The following is a 22,510-nucleotide window of genomic DNA, read 5'->3' on the forward strand; positions in this document are numbered from 1 at the left end:
ATCAGATCATAGACGTGGAGTAAAGGTAGTTTTTTATAGTAGGCGTTATTAGCTGTCTATATAAAATCCACGCTTGATTCCATGTCTTTAATATCGAGTCTATTTATAAATCAGTATTAATTTGTGCACGCGTTTGTAGACGGAGTTTTCATAAATACTTCGTTTACTACCTCTCTCTCTGGATTCAACTGAAACGGTGTCGGAATGCACGCTTCGAATATCATGAAAGGTTATTGTATATTGATATAAAATTTGGTTTTCGCTAGCATAGCACAGCATTCCATTGCTTTTCTGCAAAGTTCTTATGCATAAAGATTCTATACATGTATTGGTGTAACTTCCATGTTGTTTACAGTAACTATTGACTACAATAGATCAGAAAACTCTCGACGACGCTTCGACCTAGAAAATTAACAGCAATTAACTGAGACTCGTGCAATTTACAACCCCAATTTTAACAGTCTTTATTTGATATATAAGTATATAAGACATCACCTTCCCCGGTATCACCAATTTTCATTTGCACAACTCTAAGGTCAGTGTTGTTAGTAGCAACGCTACCAAGATAATTATATACTATAAAAAAACCCGAAAGCGTACGTCTATTGACGCTGTCAGCAGAAAAATATTTCGGTCATTAAAACGGCAGGAAAAGATTTTCGCAGATGTTCGCAAAAAATAAATAGTCTATTGTTCCCTCTTTGTTGAGCTTTCAATGCTACATGGGAAAGAGGAGTAAGTACAGTTTCACACTGTATACAGTTTCCTTGCTACTACGGGCCGCAGAACTGGACTACATTTCTTGTGATCATCCTGTCTTTTAAGCAAAGCGTATAAGTACAAGTTAACTTTTTACGCATCGTTTCTAGTTTGGTGAACTGGTTTTAACAATCTTATGTAGATCCTTAGCATTATCAATCTGCGATATTTTAATGTTTTACAACAAGTCTAGTCCTTTCCGACTGTCCAGTCGTAGGCCTTTCAGATCACCTGATTCATACCCGAAGATCATCTCATCCTTCGTTGAATCACGCCTAGCCCAGCTGAGGTAAAGTGGTAAACATCCCCTAGAGCCCTAGAGCCGGTTTTCCACTAGCGATATTTTTTGCGCGAAGCGAGTTTACTCCTTTGTATTTGAGCAATTTGTTCCAGATGGGTGCGGTTAAGAGCTCTGGAACAAAAGTAAAATATCGATTCGCGCAAAAAATATCGCTAGTGGAAAACCGGTTTAAGAATATGGTTGTGAAATTTTCATAAAATTTAAAAAATACCGAGGCTGGTGAATATATATGAATTTTACTGGAAATTTTTCTAAATCTAAACAAAGTTTGTTGTTATATGAAAGCGAAAATTCTATTCTACAGAGAGACTTCTAATCATTCGTCATTATTTGCACCACCCGGGATTATTTTCAATCAGGTATAAACTAACTTCACATTAATATAGCTATTCAGTATAACTATGTCAACTAAAATTTTAATGAAATAAATGATTATTATCCCCCAAAAAATTTCCTGCAAATTCCTTTCATCTGTTTAATCATCCTGTAAAACAAAGACAAAACAATAGATCATGTATAAACATGCTTTAATAGACCTTTCTAATAATGACGTCAAACGCGGAAAGTCTGACGACACACGGAATTTGATTGGCTCCACAAAACTATCGAGCTAATCAAACTTCGTGTAAGATCAGACTTTCCGCGTTTGACGTCATTATGAAAAAGGTCGATTAATTCTTTTTGAAATTCGTTATACGATAGTAACGATACTGGCCGCGATAGTATAATTTTATATTAATATGAGGACGAGGGGCGTCAATTAAATTATGTTTTTTTCAATTAAGTCATTCCAATTTCTTGTCATTCAGGAATTTCACAAATCAGCGACGTGCGTAATCCTAACCTGATCTTGGAATCTGATTGGCAGTAGCAGCCTGTGGCATTCAGGATATCTCGATATGGTGTAGGAATTCTTATTTCAGTTATTTGTTTTGTTTTCCCGAGGATTTATTTTAAAATATGCACTAAATGATTACCACTATAAGTGATTCAAGTGATTTTAGTAAATTAAACTGATGAATGATGTTTTTGATTGTTTTTCTGTCACTGCTGCTAAATACGAACAAATGTGATTTTATTGGTAAAAAGTAAATACGTTATTTAACGTTTTGCTTGAACGAAATAGAAAATTATTTTCTCGAGGTCTAAAAATGCAGAAGTTAAGCTATTCTATTATGCTAATATTTTGGTGTTCATTGACTGTGAAAACAATGAATTTCTGAATATATCAATAAATATTTAACAATTAGTCGCTGAAGGCCAGGTGATTAAACGCCTATATTCACTGAGCCGATGGCGAAGTAAATTAAGGCTTTTATTATATGTGTATAGAGATTTATGTACAGTAGAATGAAATAAAAATCGTATTTTACTGTGTAAATTAATTTCATGCAATTTGATTGGACGTACGATGTTTATCACTTGTGAAAAAATGCCATACACAGCTTTTGATTGGACGTACGATATTCTTCGTCCGATTTTTTCGTACGATATTCTTCGGACGTACGATATTCTTTTGATCGGACGTACGATATGGCGTCGAAATATAGGAGTGAGATTCAAAACATAATTCTCATATTCAAGATAATTTCACATTCAGCACATTCTCAAATCTTTCGGAAAAAATATATAACTGCTTTTGAACAAAATTACAAAGAAACTGAACGGTAATAAATATGTTTTGATGCATAAAATTTCAATTTTTTTGCTCGCTGTGTTTTTTTTATATTTAAAGCGTGTCATTGTCAAATTGATCTCTATACACATTTAATAAACAAATTACTTCATGGTTGACTCGTTTGTACGATTTTTATTATGAACTCGTTGTAAAAGATCGCAAACTTACTCGTTCGTTTTGGGATTCTTCACGTAACAACTCGTGCAAAAAAACATAAAAAAACATACGCACTCGCCAACCATGAAGTAATCTCTATATATAGTCACCGAGCCTTAACTTTCTTAGTATAAATTTCGAGGATATTTGAATTATGTTGTCCGGTTTCCAAGTTTTAAGTGGCGGATCAAGGTGTATAGGCTGAGCCTTTAAATTCAAAATACTTCGTTAGCAACGCTATTGGTTTTAAACTTCTAAAGAATATTTTTAAATAAAAATCAACCAATGTGATTGCAAGTTCGAGATGTAGTAATTTACTCAGCCTTCACCCTGGATCCACCACTGCAAGTTTGGAGTAGTTCTATAAAGTGCCAACAGTGAATCTGCCAACAGTAAATGTATGATTTTTGTCGTTTATTCGAGATTTTTAGAGCATATATATAAGTACGTCACAGTTCACCTTTGATAATAAGCACTATCAGAGAACGGACACGGTTCTTTGGCGTTGGTTGAAGACGAATCACAGACTGTCCATTTATCTTGACCGTTCGGTTTGTATTACCATCGACTGCACTCAAGATCAACGTCTTTTTTGTCTTCCACTTTTTAGTCATGAGCGCTCTTCTTGTTGGTTTCAGATCAAATTTCTCCAGCTTGTCAGACACATTTGCAGTGACAGATACATCGCCAGGATAAATATTTACGAGCAAAAACAACAGAAAGAATTTATTTTCGTCTACAATGAGAGAAAAAGAAAGTGATGAGTCGCTTATAAAAGAGATTCTAGTATGCATTATTTTCTTGATTCTTAATCAGCGATTAGTTGACAAGTTAATGATTTTTGTGGAAGTAGCATAAGTCTAACAGAAAAAGTTAAAGGATTTCAATTTTAGCCCCCATGAAATCTAAACCACATTATAATTATTGTAATGCTATTTTCAAGCGGAGTAAAGATGGCTAAGGATGAAATGTATGTTACGGCTGTAATTCCAATTACCACAACTAGGTACAATTACGATATCTGCTATCATGATTTACTTGTTCACCTTCACACTGGCTTTGATCAATGGCACCATGGTCAGCAGTTACAAATCCTTCAGGGCACTTGTTGCAAGATATTTGACCCGGAATTGATTGATACAATCCACGAGGACAATTACTGCATGTTGCAACGCCATTTATCCTTGTCCCATAAGATCCAGGTGGACAGTCGGCTATGAAAAATTTTGTTCCAAGATTAAATTATAGGACATTTAGTCTTATGCTCTACTGATGCTAGACTTTTGAAAAGCTCTTTTGAACTATACGTATAAAGATGTTAACTTACCGCATTTGTAATCATTTTCAACGAGGAACTGGCCCTTTGGACAAAACAAAGACATTCCTATTATCCCCAGAGAATTTTTCGGGGAGAAAAAACTGGAATTATCCAATGAGAATGAAATATCGCCAGCATTGGTATAATTTCCTAGTTTACCGATCTGTCCTTTAAGCCTGGAAGTTGAGCTGACGATTTTTTTAATCTGTTGTGGTGGTGCAATGTGTTCTGCGCTTGAGGTAACGTTATCACCAATTATGCTAAATGTCCAATCACACGTATCTGTGCGACCAAATTCGTCTTCACGGTGCAAAATATGTCTACAACTTGTTGGAATTAGGTCTTTAATAATTTTTTCAGGCAGCAGAGTTTTATTAGGGGTTGCCAAACGAAAAGCGAGTGCCTTAGCCAGTGCATCTTTATATAAAATTGAAAAATTGTTCGAAGACTCAGATATGATTGTCAATGAGAGCTTAGCAATTGGTACTGGAAGACTGTACTTCAACACTTTGACAAAACTCTTCTGCGTAATGGCGTTGCCGAATGGATTTGAGACGTTGCAAAAGTACCATCCTTCATGAAAGGATTTTACTGGAGCAAAACTTAAATGAGAAAATGTTTCATTTGGTAATGGCACGAAAGAACCGGACTTCGACTGACTAAACCACCATTGATAAGAGATGTTGCGGGAATCCATTTTCGCCTCACAAATGAGTGTGCCATATCCGGATAGAATAACGTTGAGACGACGGACAGGATAACGAACAATCAACGGCGGAGCACCAATAACAACCACCGTGGGGATTGAAGATGCCTTCGCTACGTGATTCGAAACATCACAAGAATAATTCCCAGAATTTAATGGACTCACATTCTTTATTCGCAATATATTTGCAGTTTGATGTTTTAAATTTTCACCGTTAAGCTGCCATTGGTAAGCGAGAGAATCTCCAGTAGCATTGCACGTTAAAACAAGTGTCTTATTCATACTTAGCTGGATAAATGGCGTTGGATGTTTTGTTATATTTGGCGATCGTGCGCAAACGTCTTCTTCACCAGTCATGTTTTTCAAGGTCTGCAAAATATCCCATGACATTAGCACTGCATCACTGACACTCACATTCGATTGTCGCGTCAAGTTGTTATACATTTCCTCGACATTTCTTATTTCTCGTCGTAGTTTTTCCGATTCAGGCCTGTTTGTGTCCGAAACAAGTTCCAATAAACTGTCTATGGTATATTTCAGACAATCATTAAAACCACTGCACTCGTCAGATAATTCTTTAAAAATGTTTTCCATCGTTACCAGCCAATTCTTAAAGAGCAAAGTAGAGCTGAGATGGACAACATCAAACTCGTTCTTGAGAGCTTCCTGTTGAAAATGTTTTGCCACAGATAGTTCTGGATCATTTGCAAGCACGTTCGAGTAGGAATTGTAGTTTACTACGAGGCCTAGTTCCGACGCTTTCGTATGGTTTACTTTAAAATTTTCAAAAATAGCAGTGTCGTTTATAAAAAAATCCCTTTCTCTTTGCCTTTCCTCTTCAAGAAGTTGCTGATTCTCATAGGACAAATTATAAAGAGACATCGCAGCTTGATACAAGGTTTGCTTGTGGTTTCGAAACTCTGAACATAATCGGTGAAAAGTTTGCAATGTGAAGAATTTCGAGTCATTTGTCGAATTTGCAGTATCCGTTGAGCGTTTCATCCTCGACACACGAGTCACATCTCCAAAATACACACCTAGAATCTCCTTCGCAATGCTCCGCAAAGATCGGTTGAAGTTTGTAAAATCCAGCACAGTGGACACTTGTTTCTCTTGGTTTCCATCAAGAGTCACCTTAATATTTAGTGGAAGCAAGGTAGTATTGCGTCCAGGAATTACTTTCACTGAAAATTTGATTTCCTCTATCCTAATACGCAGTTCCCCAAATTTGTTGACAAGATTTCTCAACATCATTGGCTTTTCCAAAATTTTCAATGTCTTTTTTCGATTTTCCACTGTGACATTGAAAGCTTTCTCGAGGCTACGCACGGCGTCCTGGTATGCTTTCATAACACGTGACGCTGAACGAACTTTATTAAACAATATTTCTCTCTTCATTTTCCAGTAGGATAGATTTTTTCTTGCATCGTCCAAGTTTCCCAGAATTTTCGCGACATTTGTTTTGACCTTCGAAATCTTTTCAAGAGCCTTATTTCTAGCCGTTTCACAAAACTTATTTTCAGTTATGCAAGTGCGATTGACCTCAAACGATGCACAGGATACGGTAGAGCAGCATGATTTTTTTACGCTACTTTTAACGTACCGTTTTTCACAAGACGATTCGCAATCGTAAGGCGAAAGAACGAACTTGAACTCGTAAACTTCCTTAATGCAGAGCTCGTATACGATTTTACATTTCCAGTAACCACGTCGTCTGCTCACAAATAACAATGTAGGACTGTACGAACTTACAGTAAAACCTGTCATGGTAGACTGGTAGTTCGGGTAAATCGTGCGGTACTTCCACGAACCATTAAGGAAACTGAGGGAGGCAGTCGTAGAGACGTGCCAGAGATAGCTCCGATTAAATGAAGTAAATACATAAATGGAGACTGAAAAACCCACTTGCAATATTGTTTTGGGGAGGTTGTGATCCTCCGAGATTCAAATTCCAGTCTCAGCTCCCTATAATGACACGTTGCAGGACACATCCCCATCTTTTCAGCAAATACATATTTCCAACAAATTTCACAACTCTTTCCTTTCCGACATACTTTAGGACACTGTTTTAACTCGCATAGCTCGTTTAACTCCTGCTTTAGCCGCTGGATTTCTTCAGAGTAGTCCCCGGTTAGCTGGAGGAGGTCGTCTAAACGCTTTTTAGCCAAATCCAAGCTTTCATTTACTCTTCTAAACTCCTTCGTCATTTCCACCATCTTCATAACGGAGTGTTCTCGAAGGCCCTGAGCATCATTAAGACGAAATTTCGCTTGTTGTTCAGTTCGCAGAGAAAGATCAAGTCTGGCTTCTAGTTTTCGTAAAAGTTCAGTGCTATATATTTTGAGTTCTTTCTCTAAAATACTGTCAATATTATCATCCGTTTCCCTTAATTTAAAAACTCCTGCAGCTGTGAACCGTTGGTCTTGCCACTCCGTCAACTGTGACTTAAATACGGCAGACGCATCGAACCATCCATGTATTTTGCCTCTAGTACGAAAACGTAGGCCATCATGCGAGATATTCACATTTACACGTCTTTTAAAACCAAGAACGCCCACTCTGGCCGAAAATGAACCCCCAGAAGCAGAAGCTGTTTTCTGTCCAATGTGTAGGTTAACAACTGGATCAGAATCAATTTCAAACATCCCAAGTTTCTTTTGCATTCTGTCTGCATGCCAATAACTTCCACTTAATTCAGCGACAACATCAGATCGCGTACCTTTCGCTGTGTTGATTGAGCAGCGTTTGTTTTTAATCCGCAAGTTTATATTCAAATTGTCGAATCGAAGAGCGCCAAACTTGAGATTGCCATAAAATCTCAAGAAGACGCCACTACTTTTCTCACGATAACGGGAGCCAATACTTTGTTTTTTGGTGTACAATAATGTGCTCAGGAAACATGACATGTCCTTAGTCTGATCAAGTTCAACAAATTTGTTTAGTTCTGTGTTAACAAATGGATCTTTTTTCAGAATCTTTGATAGGAATAGTCCGTTGGAATTATTTTTCTTTACACGAAAACAACTTTCGTGATCCTCCCCTGGAAAGACAATTAAATAACAGTCACCCTTGTGCAGATTCGATAAAAAACCGTATTTGCTGACCTTGCACCATAAAATTTAAATTTAGCGATAAAGCGTAGTATGGGTTAGGCACTGCCCTCAAAATAAATTAACTACATTGTGTAACCTGTATATTTAATATTTTACAATTTGTGATATTGTCACCCAGATACAACCAAATAAAATCCTGTATATAACTAGCTAATTAATACCCCAAAAATATTTCTCGTTTGATGTAGCTAAAGAAAACACCAAGATGGTATAGAAACAGGATAATTAATAAATATATTTATAAAATATTGGTACATACATTATTATACAAAACTTTACCTCCGAATGTTGCATTACTCCTTGTTTGCGGCATATCAAGAGACAACTTTATAAACTTGCCATGTACTTCGAATTCCAAGGTCAATATAATATTGCCATTGAGCTCGACCACCCACTTTTCATCTAATGGGAATTCCGGGATCTATAAAGAAATCGCATTGTAATATAATACTGTTTCTTTGAATTTTTGAACATAAGGCCGTTTAATTCATTACCGGTAATAGTAATACGTGTTAGGATTGTGGCATTTCACACCAAGCAGACAGAAAATATACGAATCAACAAAACTGTCGTTTTTGGGATACTTTGATCAAAGAATTCGGGGTTCTTTACTTCGATATTACAATGATTAGCGTTTTGAGACTATAATATAGACACACTTACTCGCGTTATAGCTGATCCGGAATTGCAATCTCACAAACAATTCTTTGCATGCGATATGCTGGTTCTAGTGCCTCACATGTAGTTTTAAGTGTAGTGTTTTTGTTAGCTAATCATGCATGGTTACAGATTGAGCAAACACAATGGATTCAGTATAGCTTTTGAAATAATGAAAATGAAATTTATAAAAATGTCTCAATAGCTCAGAGGGTTTTCAAAAAAATTTTTTCACAAAATAAAAAACAAGCTGCTACTCACCGTGTCCAAGTTGTCCACGTTAGCTAAAACTGTGCCTTGAAAATCAACACGAGATGTTACGGACTTGGATATGGTCAAGTTCTTAGTCAATTTTGCAACCATAGTCAAGCCTTTTTTGCCAGGGGACATTCCAATCTGTAGAGAGAAAATTTTGAAATTCCAACCAGAATCACGTAGCTTTTTCATTACTGAGAGTTGGTTAATCACATCCAAATTGCGTGGAGACGGTTGCAATATTACGTTATTAGGAGGTCGGCCACAAAGCTCTATGGCTAGAGGGAAACGAGCGTTACGATCATTTAATCCAAACGAAACACGATCGCCATTAACAACCAGATCGATGTCAGGTGAGAGTAGCAAAGAGAAGAAAGTATCATCAGACAACGGTTGTCCCTCGATGAATTCTTCACGGAGACGTCTTCCAGTTAGGTAGAACGCGTGAAGGTCGGTCTCCACTAATGATGTTGAGGAATGATTTCCACGTATTTTGATATCAAGCCACTTGGGAAGACTGCGACGAAAGACTTTCAAAAATGACTTGGTTAAAATACGGTGCTGTACTAGTTCTTTCAAGGAATGTTCTACTGTGGGATTAGCAGCACAATCCTTATCCAAACTCGAAGGATTCTTCGGAATAAAACTATAACCCGTCAAAGAATAAGGTATTTCCAAATTGCCATTACTCAAACTTACTTGACCCTCTGTTGTTGCTGGAAAGCCCACAAGCAAGGTAAGCCAAGATGACGTTGAATATGCACTAATTGTTACATTTGAGTGAGGACACTTGTCAATTTCTAGTTTGTGGCAACCAGATGGAAATTCCATGTTATCGTATGCTGTGAAAACTTCGGGATCCGTTTTCTTGACAGTTTCGACAAATAACGCGTTCGGCTGCGGAATCTCATACCCGGCTGCACTAGGACCTGATAAATAGTAACGCACGTAGTGGAGACCAGGATATCGAACTATCATTGTTAGTGACTGTGTCGTGTTAGAATTTTGCTGGAAACGTAAATAATTAGGATTGAACTCAACCCCAAACCCCTGAGGAGTGAGGATGACGTAATTGTCTGGTGGTGAAGATCGAAATTCGAGCGACTCAACTGGTATACCTGCGACTAATGTTGGATAATCAGGTATATCTATGACACCAATTTCGCAATTTGTTCCTTCGTATCCTGTTTTCGAGCAATTACAAGAGAACTGACGGGGATTTAAGGTAGTACATTTTCCTCCATGTTTACAAGGATTGGGTTCACACACTTTAATTTCTAGAAAATCACAATCACAGAATCAAAACTAGTTCCAAAGATGCACAGCTTTGATTTTAGCAATTATATCGTCGGAGAAGTGTATATTCACAAACGATTTCCAGAAGGTGGTTTCCGTTCAAATGAAAAAATATCCTTACTTCTTACCTTCACATGTTATTTGTGAGGGCTCCCATTTACCTTCCACTGTACAAGCTAGTTTAGAAGTATCGTTAATATAGAAACCATTGTTGCAGCCCCCGCGACATTCCGAGTTAAATCGAGTGTTGCACGGAGAATAAATGAATCCGTCCTTCGGTTCTCTGGGTGCCGGGCAGTGGATAGCTGGAATAGAAAGTGCAATATTTGTTTTATTAAAATATTCTGTAAAAATTATGTACCGAATTTATAACATTCCTTGCGGAATATGTGAATGAATGTTTTTGTGCAAACAAAAAGATGTACCATCTTCCTTGAAAGGTACAAGATATTTCGCCTTTTCTATGCATGGCGCCAACTTAAGAGATGCATTTTTTTCCTTTAAACAGTTATCAGAAGCTAAATTAAAGCCTTATTATTCCACACATTTCAACGCAATGCTAATTAGGTAGTACATATGTATATCTGGTGTCAGGAACATGGGCGATAGTATTTTGCTGGCAAGTTATGTAAAACGTCCTAATTAAATAGCTCAACTAATGTGAAGCAAAATTTAAAGATTATAGTTGCAAAGATTATTAAGCCTTACAGCATTGTGGAAGATTGGTTATGGGTAAGTGGGTTGTAATTTTTTTTTTCATGCATCATTCTATGGTAACTTACACCGCGCCCGTTTTGCTACACTAGATTTATAAAGCGCGTAGAAAAATATATAGAAGAAATATATCAATCATGCATTTACCTTTGCATTTCATCTCTTTTCCACTCCAAAGTTTTGAGGCAGTACATCTTCGTGTATGTGAACCAACTTCTTTATAGCCAATAGAGCACGAAAATGAACATGTATGATCCGTTGTATAACCTGAGCAGTTCTTCTTACCATTCACTGGCGTGTAAATAGGTATACATGGTTTACCTGGTATGCAAATAAAGATTTAAGTCGTCTTGTGGATACACTTAGTGATATAATAAAATTATGATAAATATTCACGCCTGAAATGTGTTTTGATCAGTGAACTAAAATAAGACTGGGACGTTAGCTCTGTGAAAAGTTTGAAGTCAAAAAGTCAAAAAGTTTCGTAGGTAAAATGGCGGTAATTATGATTTTACCTTTGAAATTTCCGCACCGGGGGCCTGGATCATACCTACAAGAATGGCTTCATGATCCGCCATCTTGGCTTCACTCATCAAAAGCTAGCGTTCCAGTCTTATTTGACCTCACTGGTTTTGATTTGTAATATTACCGGTACAGTTTTTACCATCGCTGAACAACTCAAAACCTGTTCTGCATCTGCATTTGTACGATCCCAATGAATTCTCACAAGAATGTTGACACCCATGTTCATTGCCCTTGCATTCATCAATATCTTAATTTAAGGATATCAAAAAGAACAAAAAGGAGCGATGTGAAGATAAATACGTTAATGCAAGTAAAAAATTACAGTGCATTGAACATCACTGAATGATCATGAATTTGAGCGTGATATCGAGAATTATCAATAAAGGCCGGCGACGTTTGTATTATCCACCGAAGACTAGGGATGATTCCAAATTCAAGTTTTGCGTTTTTTTGTTCAGTATTAACAGTATAAATGTTTTCGAGCATTTTTGCTATCAAAATTTTAGTAATGCTTGGGCAATTTCGAGATAAAACAAATTGTAGAAAGATGCTTATAACTCTATTTCGCACACTGTTGCCATGGTGACATAATTTAAGTGTGAAGTAATTGTTCCAAAAACTTCAGATTAATATGTGATGTTTTTTGGTGAACATTTCTCCCCAATACCACGCAAGGTAATAGTTTGGGAATCTTGTTTATGCATCAGTATTGACTTTGGCAAAAACCCTAGAGAGCCATATTAAAAAGTGGGGAAATTTTCAGACAGTGGAAAGCTTTTTATCATTCTGCATCCACGAAGGCTTCGAATACTGACACTTTGAATGGCTTGGTACTGAACAAAGGCGAAAGAAAATACTTGTCATTGTATTATTGAATAACACAGTAAGTATTAATAAGTATTATTGAATAAAATTACCATTACAAATTTTTTGGTCCCAGCCAAGATAATATCCCGGATTACAACTGCATCTAAAACCACCAGCAGTGTTGGTGCATATTTGAGTACATCCTGCCAATTTTTCAGAACATTCGTCAATATCTAACACAAGCAAGCAGAGAATATTATTAGAATTTATTTTTACAAATCGGAAGCAGGCGGGATCATGGCTTTTCCGTGATATATATCTGAGGCTCACTGGCTAGCAGTACAAGTTATATAGGCCACCCACCAATGCAGCGTTTGAAGTCATTTGTGTTAGCTCGATACCCATTATTGCAAGAGCAGGTATATCCACCAGGGTAATTTATACAGTTGTGATCACAGTCACTGTTGTCACATTCATTGATGTCTGTACATGGAAAATAATGTAGTGTTTAAGAATATAAATACCTAAAGCGCCTGCATGATTATGAAAATTGTACAATTTTGAAAACAAAAACATGCGTATTAGTTGATAAGTATCGAACAAACGCCAAAATATACCACACGGGTAGACAATAGCTAAACAATATCCGAAGCAGCCTAGCTAACTTTCGATGTGTAGAGTAAATAGAAATTCGTGTGAAAATACTCCTTTTAGCATGGGTGACTTCAGAAAATTTAGAAATCGTTTAGAACAAAGTCAAGTTCAAACTCAAATAGTTAAGAGGCTGTTTAAAGTATTCCCTTTAAGGTGACTCCCGTTTTTGATGATTTGGTTTAAATTGGCAAGGGGGTACTGAATGCATGTATTTTTCCTAATTATACGTTTTGTCTCCAGGAGACTGTGATTTATGTAGCCTTGTGAAAGTTTTGGTTCAGCGAATATGATATAGTTTTACTTCCCATATGGCATATGCACAATTTTTGTGTTACCTCGACATGTTCTTCTGTCACCATCAAGATAATATCCATGTGGACATGTACATAAATAACTTCCAACTGTATTCTGACAGCCAGCTTGGTAACTACAGCCGTTTTGATATGTAGTGCATTCATTAACATCTGCATATAACAGAATCATCAAGTAACTCGTATATTCACTTTGAAAATAGATTTAAATCGTAATAAATTCAGGTATATTTATATCAAACTTTCTTTGGTTACCTTTACAAGTTCGTTGATCACTACCAGTAAATATCCACTCCCGCAAGTACATCTGTAACTGCCTCGAGTATTTTGGCAACTTGCAGGGTGTCTGCAGCCGTGCGTGTGTTGGCGGCACTCGTTAATATCTAAATTATATCAAAATTCCACATCAAATTAAATTTTCCATGGAAACACGAAAGAAAACCTTTTTAAGCAGGTTATATATATATACATTGTCATCGCTACATTAACACGTTTATACATATTTACATTGTCATCGCAACAGGGTGTTGACAATTTATATATATATAATATATATATATATATATAATATATATATATATATAATAATAATATATATATAAATATACATATATATTTACCATTGCATCTTCTCCTGTAAGGGCCCAAGCGAAAACCGCTTGCACATGTGCATCGGTAACTTCCATCAGTGTTAATGCAGCCAGGTTTATAACTACAACTGTTTTTCCAGGTTCGAGAACATTCGTTAATATCTATAAATACATGGTCACACAATTTAAAAGTCTACAGAATACAATCCTAGGCAATTAATATATATATATATATACATCTTTGAAAATAACTAGTTCATGACCAGTGGCGTAGACAGCATCAATAATTGGGGGCTCATACTGATGTATTTGTGGTAAAAGGACTATAAAAACAAGTTTAAAAGGAATTGATCATACAAAATACAAATATGTGTGGATATGCACCCCCCCCCCCAATTATCGATGCTGGCCACACCATTGTCCATAACAGTTCCTTATCAAAGAGAATCAGCTTTTGTCTTCAAAGCAAGGTTTTAATGCTCGACATTACCACTTCGACATCGTGAACCAGTCCATCCCGAGTTGCAAGAACACGTCCAAGGACGATTACAATGCCCATGACCATAACAGCCGTAGCATTCAGCTAGAATAAAAACATGTTTTCGACGATGAGACTTTTTTCAGGTGAATTTACCTACCCGGATTTTTTCTAATGAGGGTAATTTTGTTTGTGGCATTAAAGGCTCTTTTAGAGGTATCAGTATGATTATTTCATTTTATGATATAAAATGCAGTGCTTTATTGGCAAATCAGCCATTGTAAGAAGCGACTGATATATATAACACATGTGGCAAGCATGTGCATGCGATTATCATGTCTGATACACCAATCAGGAATCAGGTATACGCTCTACGGGGGATAAAAAAACTTTTCAAAAACCCAGTTTTTTATAATATAATAAAAACAACACTCGAAATAAATTAATCCATTATTCCGCACATCCATGTATCATTCACTATTTAAATTATTTTGGGTGTTAACTTAACACTTGGAAGGATGTTTGAGCATGTTTATTTCTATACTTACGTATTGTGCAACTAGATCCACTTTGCTTCCAGCCGTAGCTGCATCTGTAAATTTTCCTGGTTCTTCTCACATATGTGTAAACAGTTTTCCATTTGCTTTTCTGCCGATTACTACAGAATTAGTTAGTTAAGTACATGGCTCAAATTCGTTGCACAAAACACATAGTTATTCCATAGTTAACTAAGTTAAGGCCATGTTACACGGTGCAACTTTTCTTGCAACTTGCAATGCAATTCTACTATTAAGCGGTCTAAAATTTCAGGATCGATTAGGAAAGGCCGTAAGCATTGGCCTCAGTCTCTATCTTGCCCCTCCAGTGGATGTTGTATTGTTGAAAGAGCACTAACTTTATGTTTCGAACCGTCTGATAAAAATTACATTCTTCTGCCGATGGGAGTTGGACATTTTTCTTTTGAAAATTAGTCAAACATGGCTTTGAAACGCTAATTATCACTGAAAGCAGAAATGCAAATTTATCGCAAACTTTTTCTTGTGCAAAACAAGCGCTTTGTTCATTGAATTAATTTTCCATTACACACAACCACTGAAAAACTAATTTTGTTCTTCCATTGGGTTAGGTTTAAGTTTTCACTTACAAAAAGACATTTGAAATATTTCTAGGTTCCTTTTCTGCTATAGTGTTTATGCAACTTACCTACATACCCGTCTTCTCCCCCAACAAAAAAAAGTGCATGTCGTAGTGCACGTTCTGACATAATAATATATTTTATAAGATCTTCCTTCAGGCACATAATATGCTGTATATAATGTCCGAACATTTCGCCTAAAATTGAAGAAATATTGTTTAGAGAATAGACCTTATGCATAATGACGTAACAAGCCGTGACACCTTCATGGAAATCTGGTCTTATTAGTCATGGCGGGAAATTTTGAAGTTTTAATTTTTCGCCGTGACTACTAAAACCAGAATTCCCTTCTACTCCAATTCCGCCGAAATTTGCATACGGTGTCAAACTATGGCCGCGTGAGTTCATAGAAAACTGTATAACACAAAGTAATAAGACGTAATATAATATAACTTTCCATACAAAACGTGTGCAGAAATTTTTGGATTCTTGGCGTAGCACAACGTTTGAAGTAATATAGAGATGACAATTATTTCTCAGAATTTTAAATGTATTTGTGTAAGTGTATATTATTTTTTGAATGCTCAAAATTTTGAGTACATGGTATGGGAATTGCATGACAAAGCTAGATAAGGGAGCGTTTAATTATGGCGTCTGGTAAAAGATGGAACACAGAACACCAAAAATAGATAAAACACAGAACACAAAGATTGAAGACAAGTGTTGAAGCGCAAGATTAGTTATTCATATATTGAGACTTTCTTTTCTTTTTTAATTACTAAGTCCAGACAACACAAAAAATACAATAAAACTAACATAGTATAATTAATAGTTTGAGCTAATTATGTGACGCACATCGAAAGTTTGGTTTAAAGTTTTTTCCATATTGTTCGTGTGAATCCACGAATCGGATGATAAATATAGAATTATGCGTTTGGATCAGTGGTTTGAATCTATGTGATATGTTCAGGAACTGGATACTACCATTTGCGCGAAGCTTAATTGCGACGAGCAGTCTTAAAACGTACGTTTACGTTTTGAAAATTATATACGTTTGATCTTTCAAAACGTACGTTTGACGCATCAAAACGTACGTTTTACCACACCCACATTTTAATTATGTTTTCGCTAATATATAAATTCACACGCTTTGGAGCTTTTCAACCTCATTTTTCACTTTACATGCGCTAAAAAGTTTTTTACATATTAGTACTGCGACTCTATATGCTTACTTTTCCCATAGAATGAAAATAATTTTCTTAAATTATTTAAATCGTTTCCGTACGTGACATAACATGGCATTTCATTTCATTGCCCAAATATGAGAAGAGGATTGGCCAAACTTACGCTTCAAAACAACACGCCGCAAGCTTGACCGAGGAATGCATGGTAGTGACAAGAGGCGTTCAGTATATATTGGCCACGCCCATGTATAGGCCACGCCCATTTGACCTTAAAAATAAGCGTTCCCCCACTTCCAAAATTTGCAAAACATCACTGCATATATCATTTGGATTCACACGCATTTCTATATTAATTTTATTATTGGATTCGGGATTCGCACACAATATGGAAAAACTTTATACCAAATTTTCGATGTGTGTTACATAATTACCTCAAACTATTAAATACTATGTAGTTTTCTTGAAATTTTGGTGTTCCGCCTTTAGTTATATATTTACCGATAATTAAGGCGTGCATGTCGTATTCTCTGATTAATTGAAGGTGTTTGGGGACTTGAACTTAATATCTTAAGGTGCTACACCGTACTCTATATATATCACACATTTTTTGCAATGAGTCCTCAACTTTAAGTTGATAAAAAATTTGTTAGATGAACTACTGTAAAATTTTTTAAAAAATGTTTAAACGTGAGCAAACTCTTTAAATCAGGCACAAACTTTTACTTTTTATATAAATGAGCTCTCGCATATGCTGCCTAATTTATTAATTTAATTACAAATGAAAATTAGCTGAATTACCTAACAAAGTTTTAAAGGAATGAACATTTTTGCAAAGCTCTGGAAAGCTTAAAATAAGTAAGTTTTCTGAAACTTTTAACCCAAATACTGTATCAAAGATTTTTACATGATAAAGCCGGTCTTGATTAACCTTGTAGGAATAAAGAATTGTCGGTCGCGACCATGCATTGTCTTACACACCACACGTCTTTCACTTCTGCTGAGTTTCGTGTGACAGTGTGATCAAAGGTGCCAGTTGTTAGGGTACCTTTACAGGTTCCAAAAATATTAGTGTTTGTCATGAGCGAGGCAGTAGCGTAGCCAGCATCGATAATTGGGTGGGCCAATATTCATATATTCAGGTTAAGAGAGTGTAAAAGCAATTAATTTGAAAGGAAATTAATCATGCGTGTCACGAATATATGAATGTACCCCCACCCAAGTTGTCGTGCTGGCTACGCCACTGGGGCGAAGACAAGCACGAAGGATATTCACATCACGTTCCCTTCGATCGCCGACTACGTCTCTATCTCTACTGATTGGCGGGAGGGATCAATGAATAGTAGGTTATTATAGTACTAATCCCTAAACTGATGCATGTTGTGCATCTTGTGAAATTAATTAGCTTTTTAATCTGATTGTCTAGTGACCTAAAGGTCATTAATTCCAGGTGTATCTAATTTGGATACATCATAACATCATTATTACCACAGGGTGTATAAAAAAACCTGCAACATAATTTGTATGCACGAGATGATAATTAGAATTTCAATAGCTGTGCAGCTAATTACGCTTCTGGGATTTGAAAATACGTTTGCACGTGCAGTACTATAAAAAAAGCACACAAAGTGAATTAAAATTGGTTCGATGGCGAATGGCTTACATAACTCAGTAACAACAGATTTAACAACGATTTAGTCGGAGGCTGAGTTTGCTCGTATATACGTTTAAAACAAGAAATTAATTCTCTCAGTTCTGTCAGTCTTAACTGAGCCATTCGTAATCGAACTCACAAGTTTAATTGGCTATGTGTGCTTGTTTTGTATTCACTTGAAATCCCAGAAACGTAATTAGTTGCACAGCCATTGGAATTCTAATGTCAGGGTGTCCCCAAAAATCCGCTCTATTGAAATCAAGCCTTTGTTAGAATCTGATTGCCTTAATATTATGATAAACCCAATCGAAGGCAAGACGCTTCATTTGAATTCCTCAACCTAATAACTATGCTATTTACACACTACTTCGTTGATCATGCATTCAAATTGAAACAAAAGCTTCATTTCATTAGGGGGGGACTTTTTTGGGGGACACTCTGTGCATATGATCTCGTGCATACAATTTATGGTATACAGGGTGTCTCAAAAAAACGAAAGCCTTTGAAATCACGCATAACAATGTAATTGTTACAGTTTGAATGCCTAAGCACTCTGTTGGGACCCACAGGTGTGTAAATGTTTGCCATAAGCATTTTTATGCATGAATATGATGCAGTAAAATTTGCTCGTACGCGAAAATGATATTTATTAACAATATTTAAATGTGCATCTCAATCACCATGACCTTCGACATGTCCCCTTTCTCTAGCAACACAAGCATTTAGTTTTTACTGAGTTGCATTATATCGGGCTAAAATTCGTGCACACGGCATTCAATTTTAACAATGAGTGATTTCAATAGTTTTTCGTTTTTTCTGAGACACCCTGTAGTGCAGTTTTTTGATGCATCCTGTAGTATTAACTTTGTTTGTAAAGTAACATCTATAAAACCTTTGACCTTTGGGATATACAACAATAAAAATTAGTGAAATCTGGAATTAATAATGTTAAAGTCACCAGAAAAACAAATTTAAAAGGTTGAAACGCAAAAATTAACTTAATCACTCGCCTAATCACTTAATGCATACCTTATTTTTTTAACCTGCACCGTAGAACGAGCACGAACGAATATGCGAGTATGGTAATGTGTTCATTGAAATTATGAAAAGCTTGGTTGGAATGCATATTTAAACATGTACGAATCGATGGAAGCGACGAACGAATGAGCGACAAGAGTCGCTCGCCAGTACTGAACCACCGCAATGCTTGTTGTATATTGATGTGTGTCGTTGCGCTGATAGAAGAATACATTTCAGCTCATTCAGTCAGGGATGGCAGCAGATAGTCTTAACTTAAGGCCGTATAATAAAGAAGATATGCACAGACAATTATTAGCATTGAATTGGGTATTAGACATGAGGTACACTGGGTATCAAATATGCAATACACATAAAATCTCACTTCTTGTGAAAAAGTTGCGATCGCAACAACCTTGTAGCAAGTTTGCCAACTTGTTGCAATTCATTTGTTTTGTCAAGTTTTAGCAAGCTTGTTACTAATAAATTGTTGTCAAGTACTATTTCATGATCTGCAGCTTGATAGCAAGTTGTTGGAACAACCGTTGAAGCAGAACTAACATAGCCGTAGAAGTCATTAAGCTTGTAGCACATCTGCTTGACAACAACTCAACAAGATGGGACAAGCCGTGCGAACAAATCTTGCAACAAGCTTGTTCCAACAACCTCGCTACAAATCTGCTGCAGATTGTTACAAGTTATGCGTTTTTGCGTGTGTACATGATAGCGCTAAGTGAGTTCTCATTGCTATATTTGCATCAGTTGCGTAGCCAGCCCGGCAAATAGAAATTTAATATATTATTAATTAGCATTAAATTTAACTCGACTTCGTGTGGTTATTCGAAATTTCCATAATATGCGGGGTAAAACGTAGTTTTAAATTCCAGGAGCATAGTAAGTTCCACGGCCACAATAATTGAAATGCAAATCAGCAGTAACTGCTGTGCAAATTACGGTTATTTCAGAAACTACCATTACAGTTCAGCAATCATCGTCACCCTGTTACATGCATAGTAATATTTATAACCTTATACACGATATCAGGCACAGCACAAATTACATAACAAAAATATGCATGTTATGGCTTAAATATAGAAACGAATATGTTAATTAAACTTGTTTTAGCCAATAGAAACCGTGAATCGTACTCTCGTTCACTTAATGAGGCTAATCGTTCGTTCTCGTTCTACGGTGCAGGTTAACTAATAGCAGAATACATGCAATTGCCTTTGCAGACGGTAAGGAATCTTCCCTTTCGTAAAGGGTCTTTTCCAGTGCCATTTCCAACGCGGCGCAATTTTTTAAAGTTTTTCGCTTTGCAAAAGCAAATAGATTTTAACCTATCATAATATTCTTGTAGATTACTTATTGCCATGATACATTTTAACTCCTCTGACGTCTATAGATTCCAAATTTTGCTTCCAAAATATAATTCATATGCTTCTAAAAACTTAAAATTCGAGTCGCGTTGCCACTTCGTGTCCCTTTTGTGTCGACCTTTAAGCTCATTTTCATGCACTAGACGAATCTATTCGCGGGAACTGATGAAAAGTAGAAAAACGGTTTTTCCTTCTCCCGGCAGATTTTTAGCAACCCAATCACGTTATATATGAGTTCGTGAAAAGCGCACCATTCCATGTATGCTACAGGCTAAATTATTATTCATTGAATGACATTTGTTTGTTGAGAGCGGGTTGGCGGTATTATCAAGATACCTAATATTAAATGCTATACCCAATATTAAATTTATATACCTTTCATATTTTAAACATAGCTATAGCTCGGCTAACATACCCATATGGACTTAAAGAAACTCCTCGCGACTGATGCATATTCACCAGGATTACCACAGAAGCCAACAGTAACAAACCAGTGCTGGCCATTGTCTGATAAGGTAAAAGTGGAATAGGAGACAAAGTTTTTTAATAACTGTGATAGTGAAAAATATCCTCGGTTCACCAAATCTCGCGAATGCCAACTAAAACATATAATAGTATGGATCCTGTTTTCATGTAGCTAATATAGTATTGGATGGATTTACATCCGCATAACATGTTAAAAGACATGCATGTTTGATAACAAAGTCGTCAATGTTTCTTGGAAGAACTGCTGTAATCTGAAACATTTGTGTGTACATACATAATATATGTCTTTCAATACAGCCTTAATTGCTTGTGTTCTCTGTCAGTGGCGTAGCCAGCCTGACGATTCAGTCATGCTATGCGAATTTTATGTTTTATGTTATTATCATTATTAATTTCTTTAGAAATTCATTTTTTTCACAGTCAATGATCACCAAAATATTAGCATAGCATGACTAAATTGTCGGGCTGGCTACGCCACTGTTCTGAGTAACTTCAAAGTTTAAGACTTTTATTACTGGGTAGAGATAACAGCCATAACACTATGATGCCTCTTATGGACTATTGTGGTGAGCTATATGGAGGTACTTTTGATTCCTTAAATTCGTATACACAAGTTAGCTAATAACTACAGTATTGCACAATCTCTGCTGAAGTCACATCACGATCGCTCAATCACAATTTGCGTTTATGTCGCAAAGTTACGCAAAGTATGTAAAATAGCTAGTGCCATTAAAATAGTTCTAGTGTTGTCTCGAAAACGTTTACAATATAGCTAGATTAAAGCCCGTTTTCCATAAGCGAATTTGAGATCGCACACGCAGGATTTGGTCGACCGACTAAAATCGTACGACAAAAATGCGTCGTGTGCGTCCGGCTTTACTCTGTCTTTATACTTGTTTTATTAATATTGAATATCAAAAACACAAGATGTTTATCTTCGGAATTTGTTTTATATTGTATTTTCGGAAATTGTCTGCTTGCCGCGATTAAAGCGGCTGGTTACTTCTTGAAAATTGAAGCATTTAAGATGCCACAGGCTATTTTCAAAGCCGAACTAACTTTGTTGCGTATATAAGATGAACTATTTAACGCATTCACACACTTCAGAGCATGTCACACCCCCCAACCCCAATTTAGGAATTTTGTTTATATTTATCATAATACATTCATGTTGCAGCACGCCTGTTATGCACTGATAGATTTAATCAACAAACATAAGTAGCTACCAATACCATATACAAAATACAGCATACTCAATTAAACGACCGACTTTGAAGAGATTATTTAGATGACCTTATGTGATCTCATTACTGTATAGCATACAGTGTATCGACGGGGTA

The 22,510-nt window shown here is 36.3% G+C and overlaps 3 protein-coding genes across 3 annotated transcripts; all 3 read right to left on the reverse strand.

Moving 5' to 3' along the window:
* Positions 1-1,355: 1,355 nt before the first annotated feature.
* Positions 1,356-4,623, reverse strand: LOC114543560. Its single transcript, XM_028562491.1, has 4 exons — positions 4,222-4,623; positions 3,941-4,108; positions 3,355-3,630; positions 1,356-1,544 (listed from the first exon to the last, which is right to left on the reverse strand). Exons 1-4 carry the CDS (start codon positions 4,274-4,276, stop codon positions 1,540-1,542), a joined length of 504 nt encoding a protein of 167 aa, XP_028418292.1. The 5' UTR covers positions 4,277-4,623; the 3' UTR covers positions 1,356-1,539.
* On the reverse strand, positions 4,282-6,675 carry LOC114543561. Its single transcript, XM_028562492.1, has 2 exons — positions 4,372-6,675; positions 4,282-4,313 (listed from the first exon to the last, which is right to left on the reverse strand). The coding sequence occupies exons 1-2, from the start codon at positions 6,314-6,316 to the stop codon at positions 4,282-4,284; spliced, it is 1,977 nt and encodes a 658-aa protein (XP_028418293.1). The 5' UTR covers positions 6,317-6,675.
* A 6-nt stretch (positions 6,676-6,681) lies between these two features.
* LOC114543559 lies at positions 6,682-21,188 on the reverse strand. The gene is made up of 14 exons (XM_028562490.1): positions 21,100-21,188; positions 15,522-15,650; positions 14,867-14,976; positions 14,331-14,423; positions 13,871-14,002; positions 13,275-13,403; positions 12,649-12,768; positions 12,396-12,518; positions 11,603-11,725; positions 11,101-11,274; positions 10,368-10,544; positions 8,950-10,220; positions 8,311-8,452; positions 6,682-7,958 (listed from the first exon to the last, which is right to left on the reverse strand). Exons 1-14 carry the CDS (start codon positions 21,186-21,188, stop codon positions 6,682-6,684), a joined length of 4,089 nt encoding a protein of 1,362 aa, XP_028418291.1.
* Positions 21,189-22,510: the final 1,322 nt, after the last annotated feature.

Source organism: Dendronephthya gigantea, unplaced genomic scaffold (genome assembly GCF_004324835.1).
Source record: "Dendronephthya gigantea isolate DGI-Jeju-01 unplaced genomic scaffold, DenGig_1.0 000481F, whole genome shotgun sequence".
NCBI classification, from domain to species: domain Eukaryota; kingdom Metazoa; phylum Cnidaria; class Anthozoa; order Malacalcyonacea; family Nephtheidae; genus Dendronephthya; species Dendronephthya gigantea.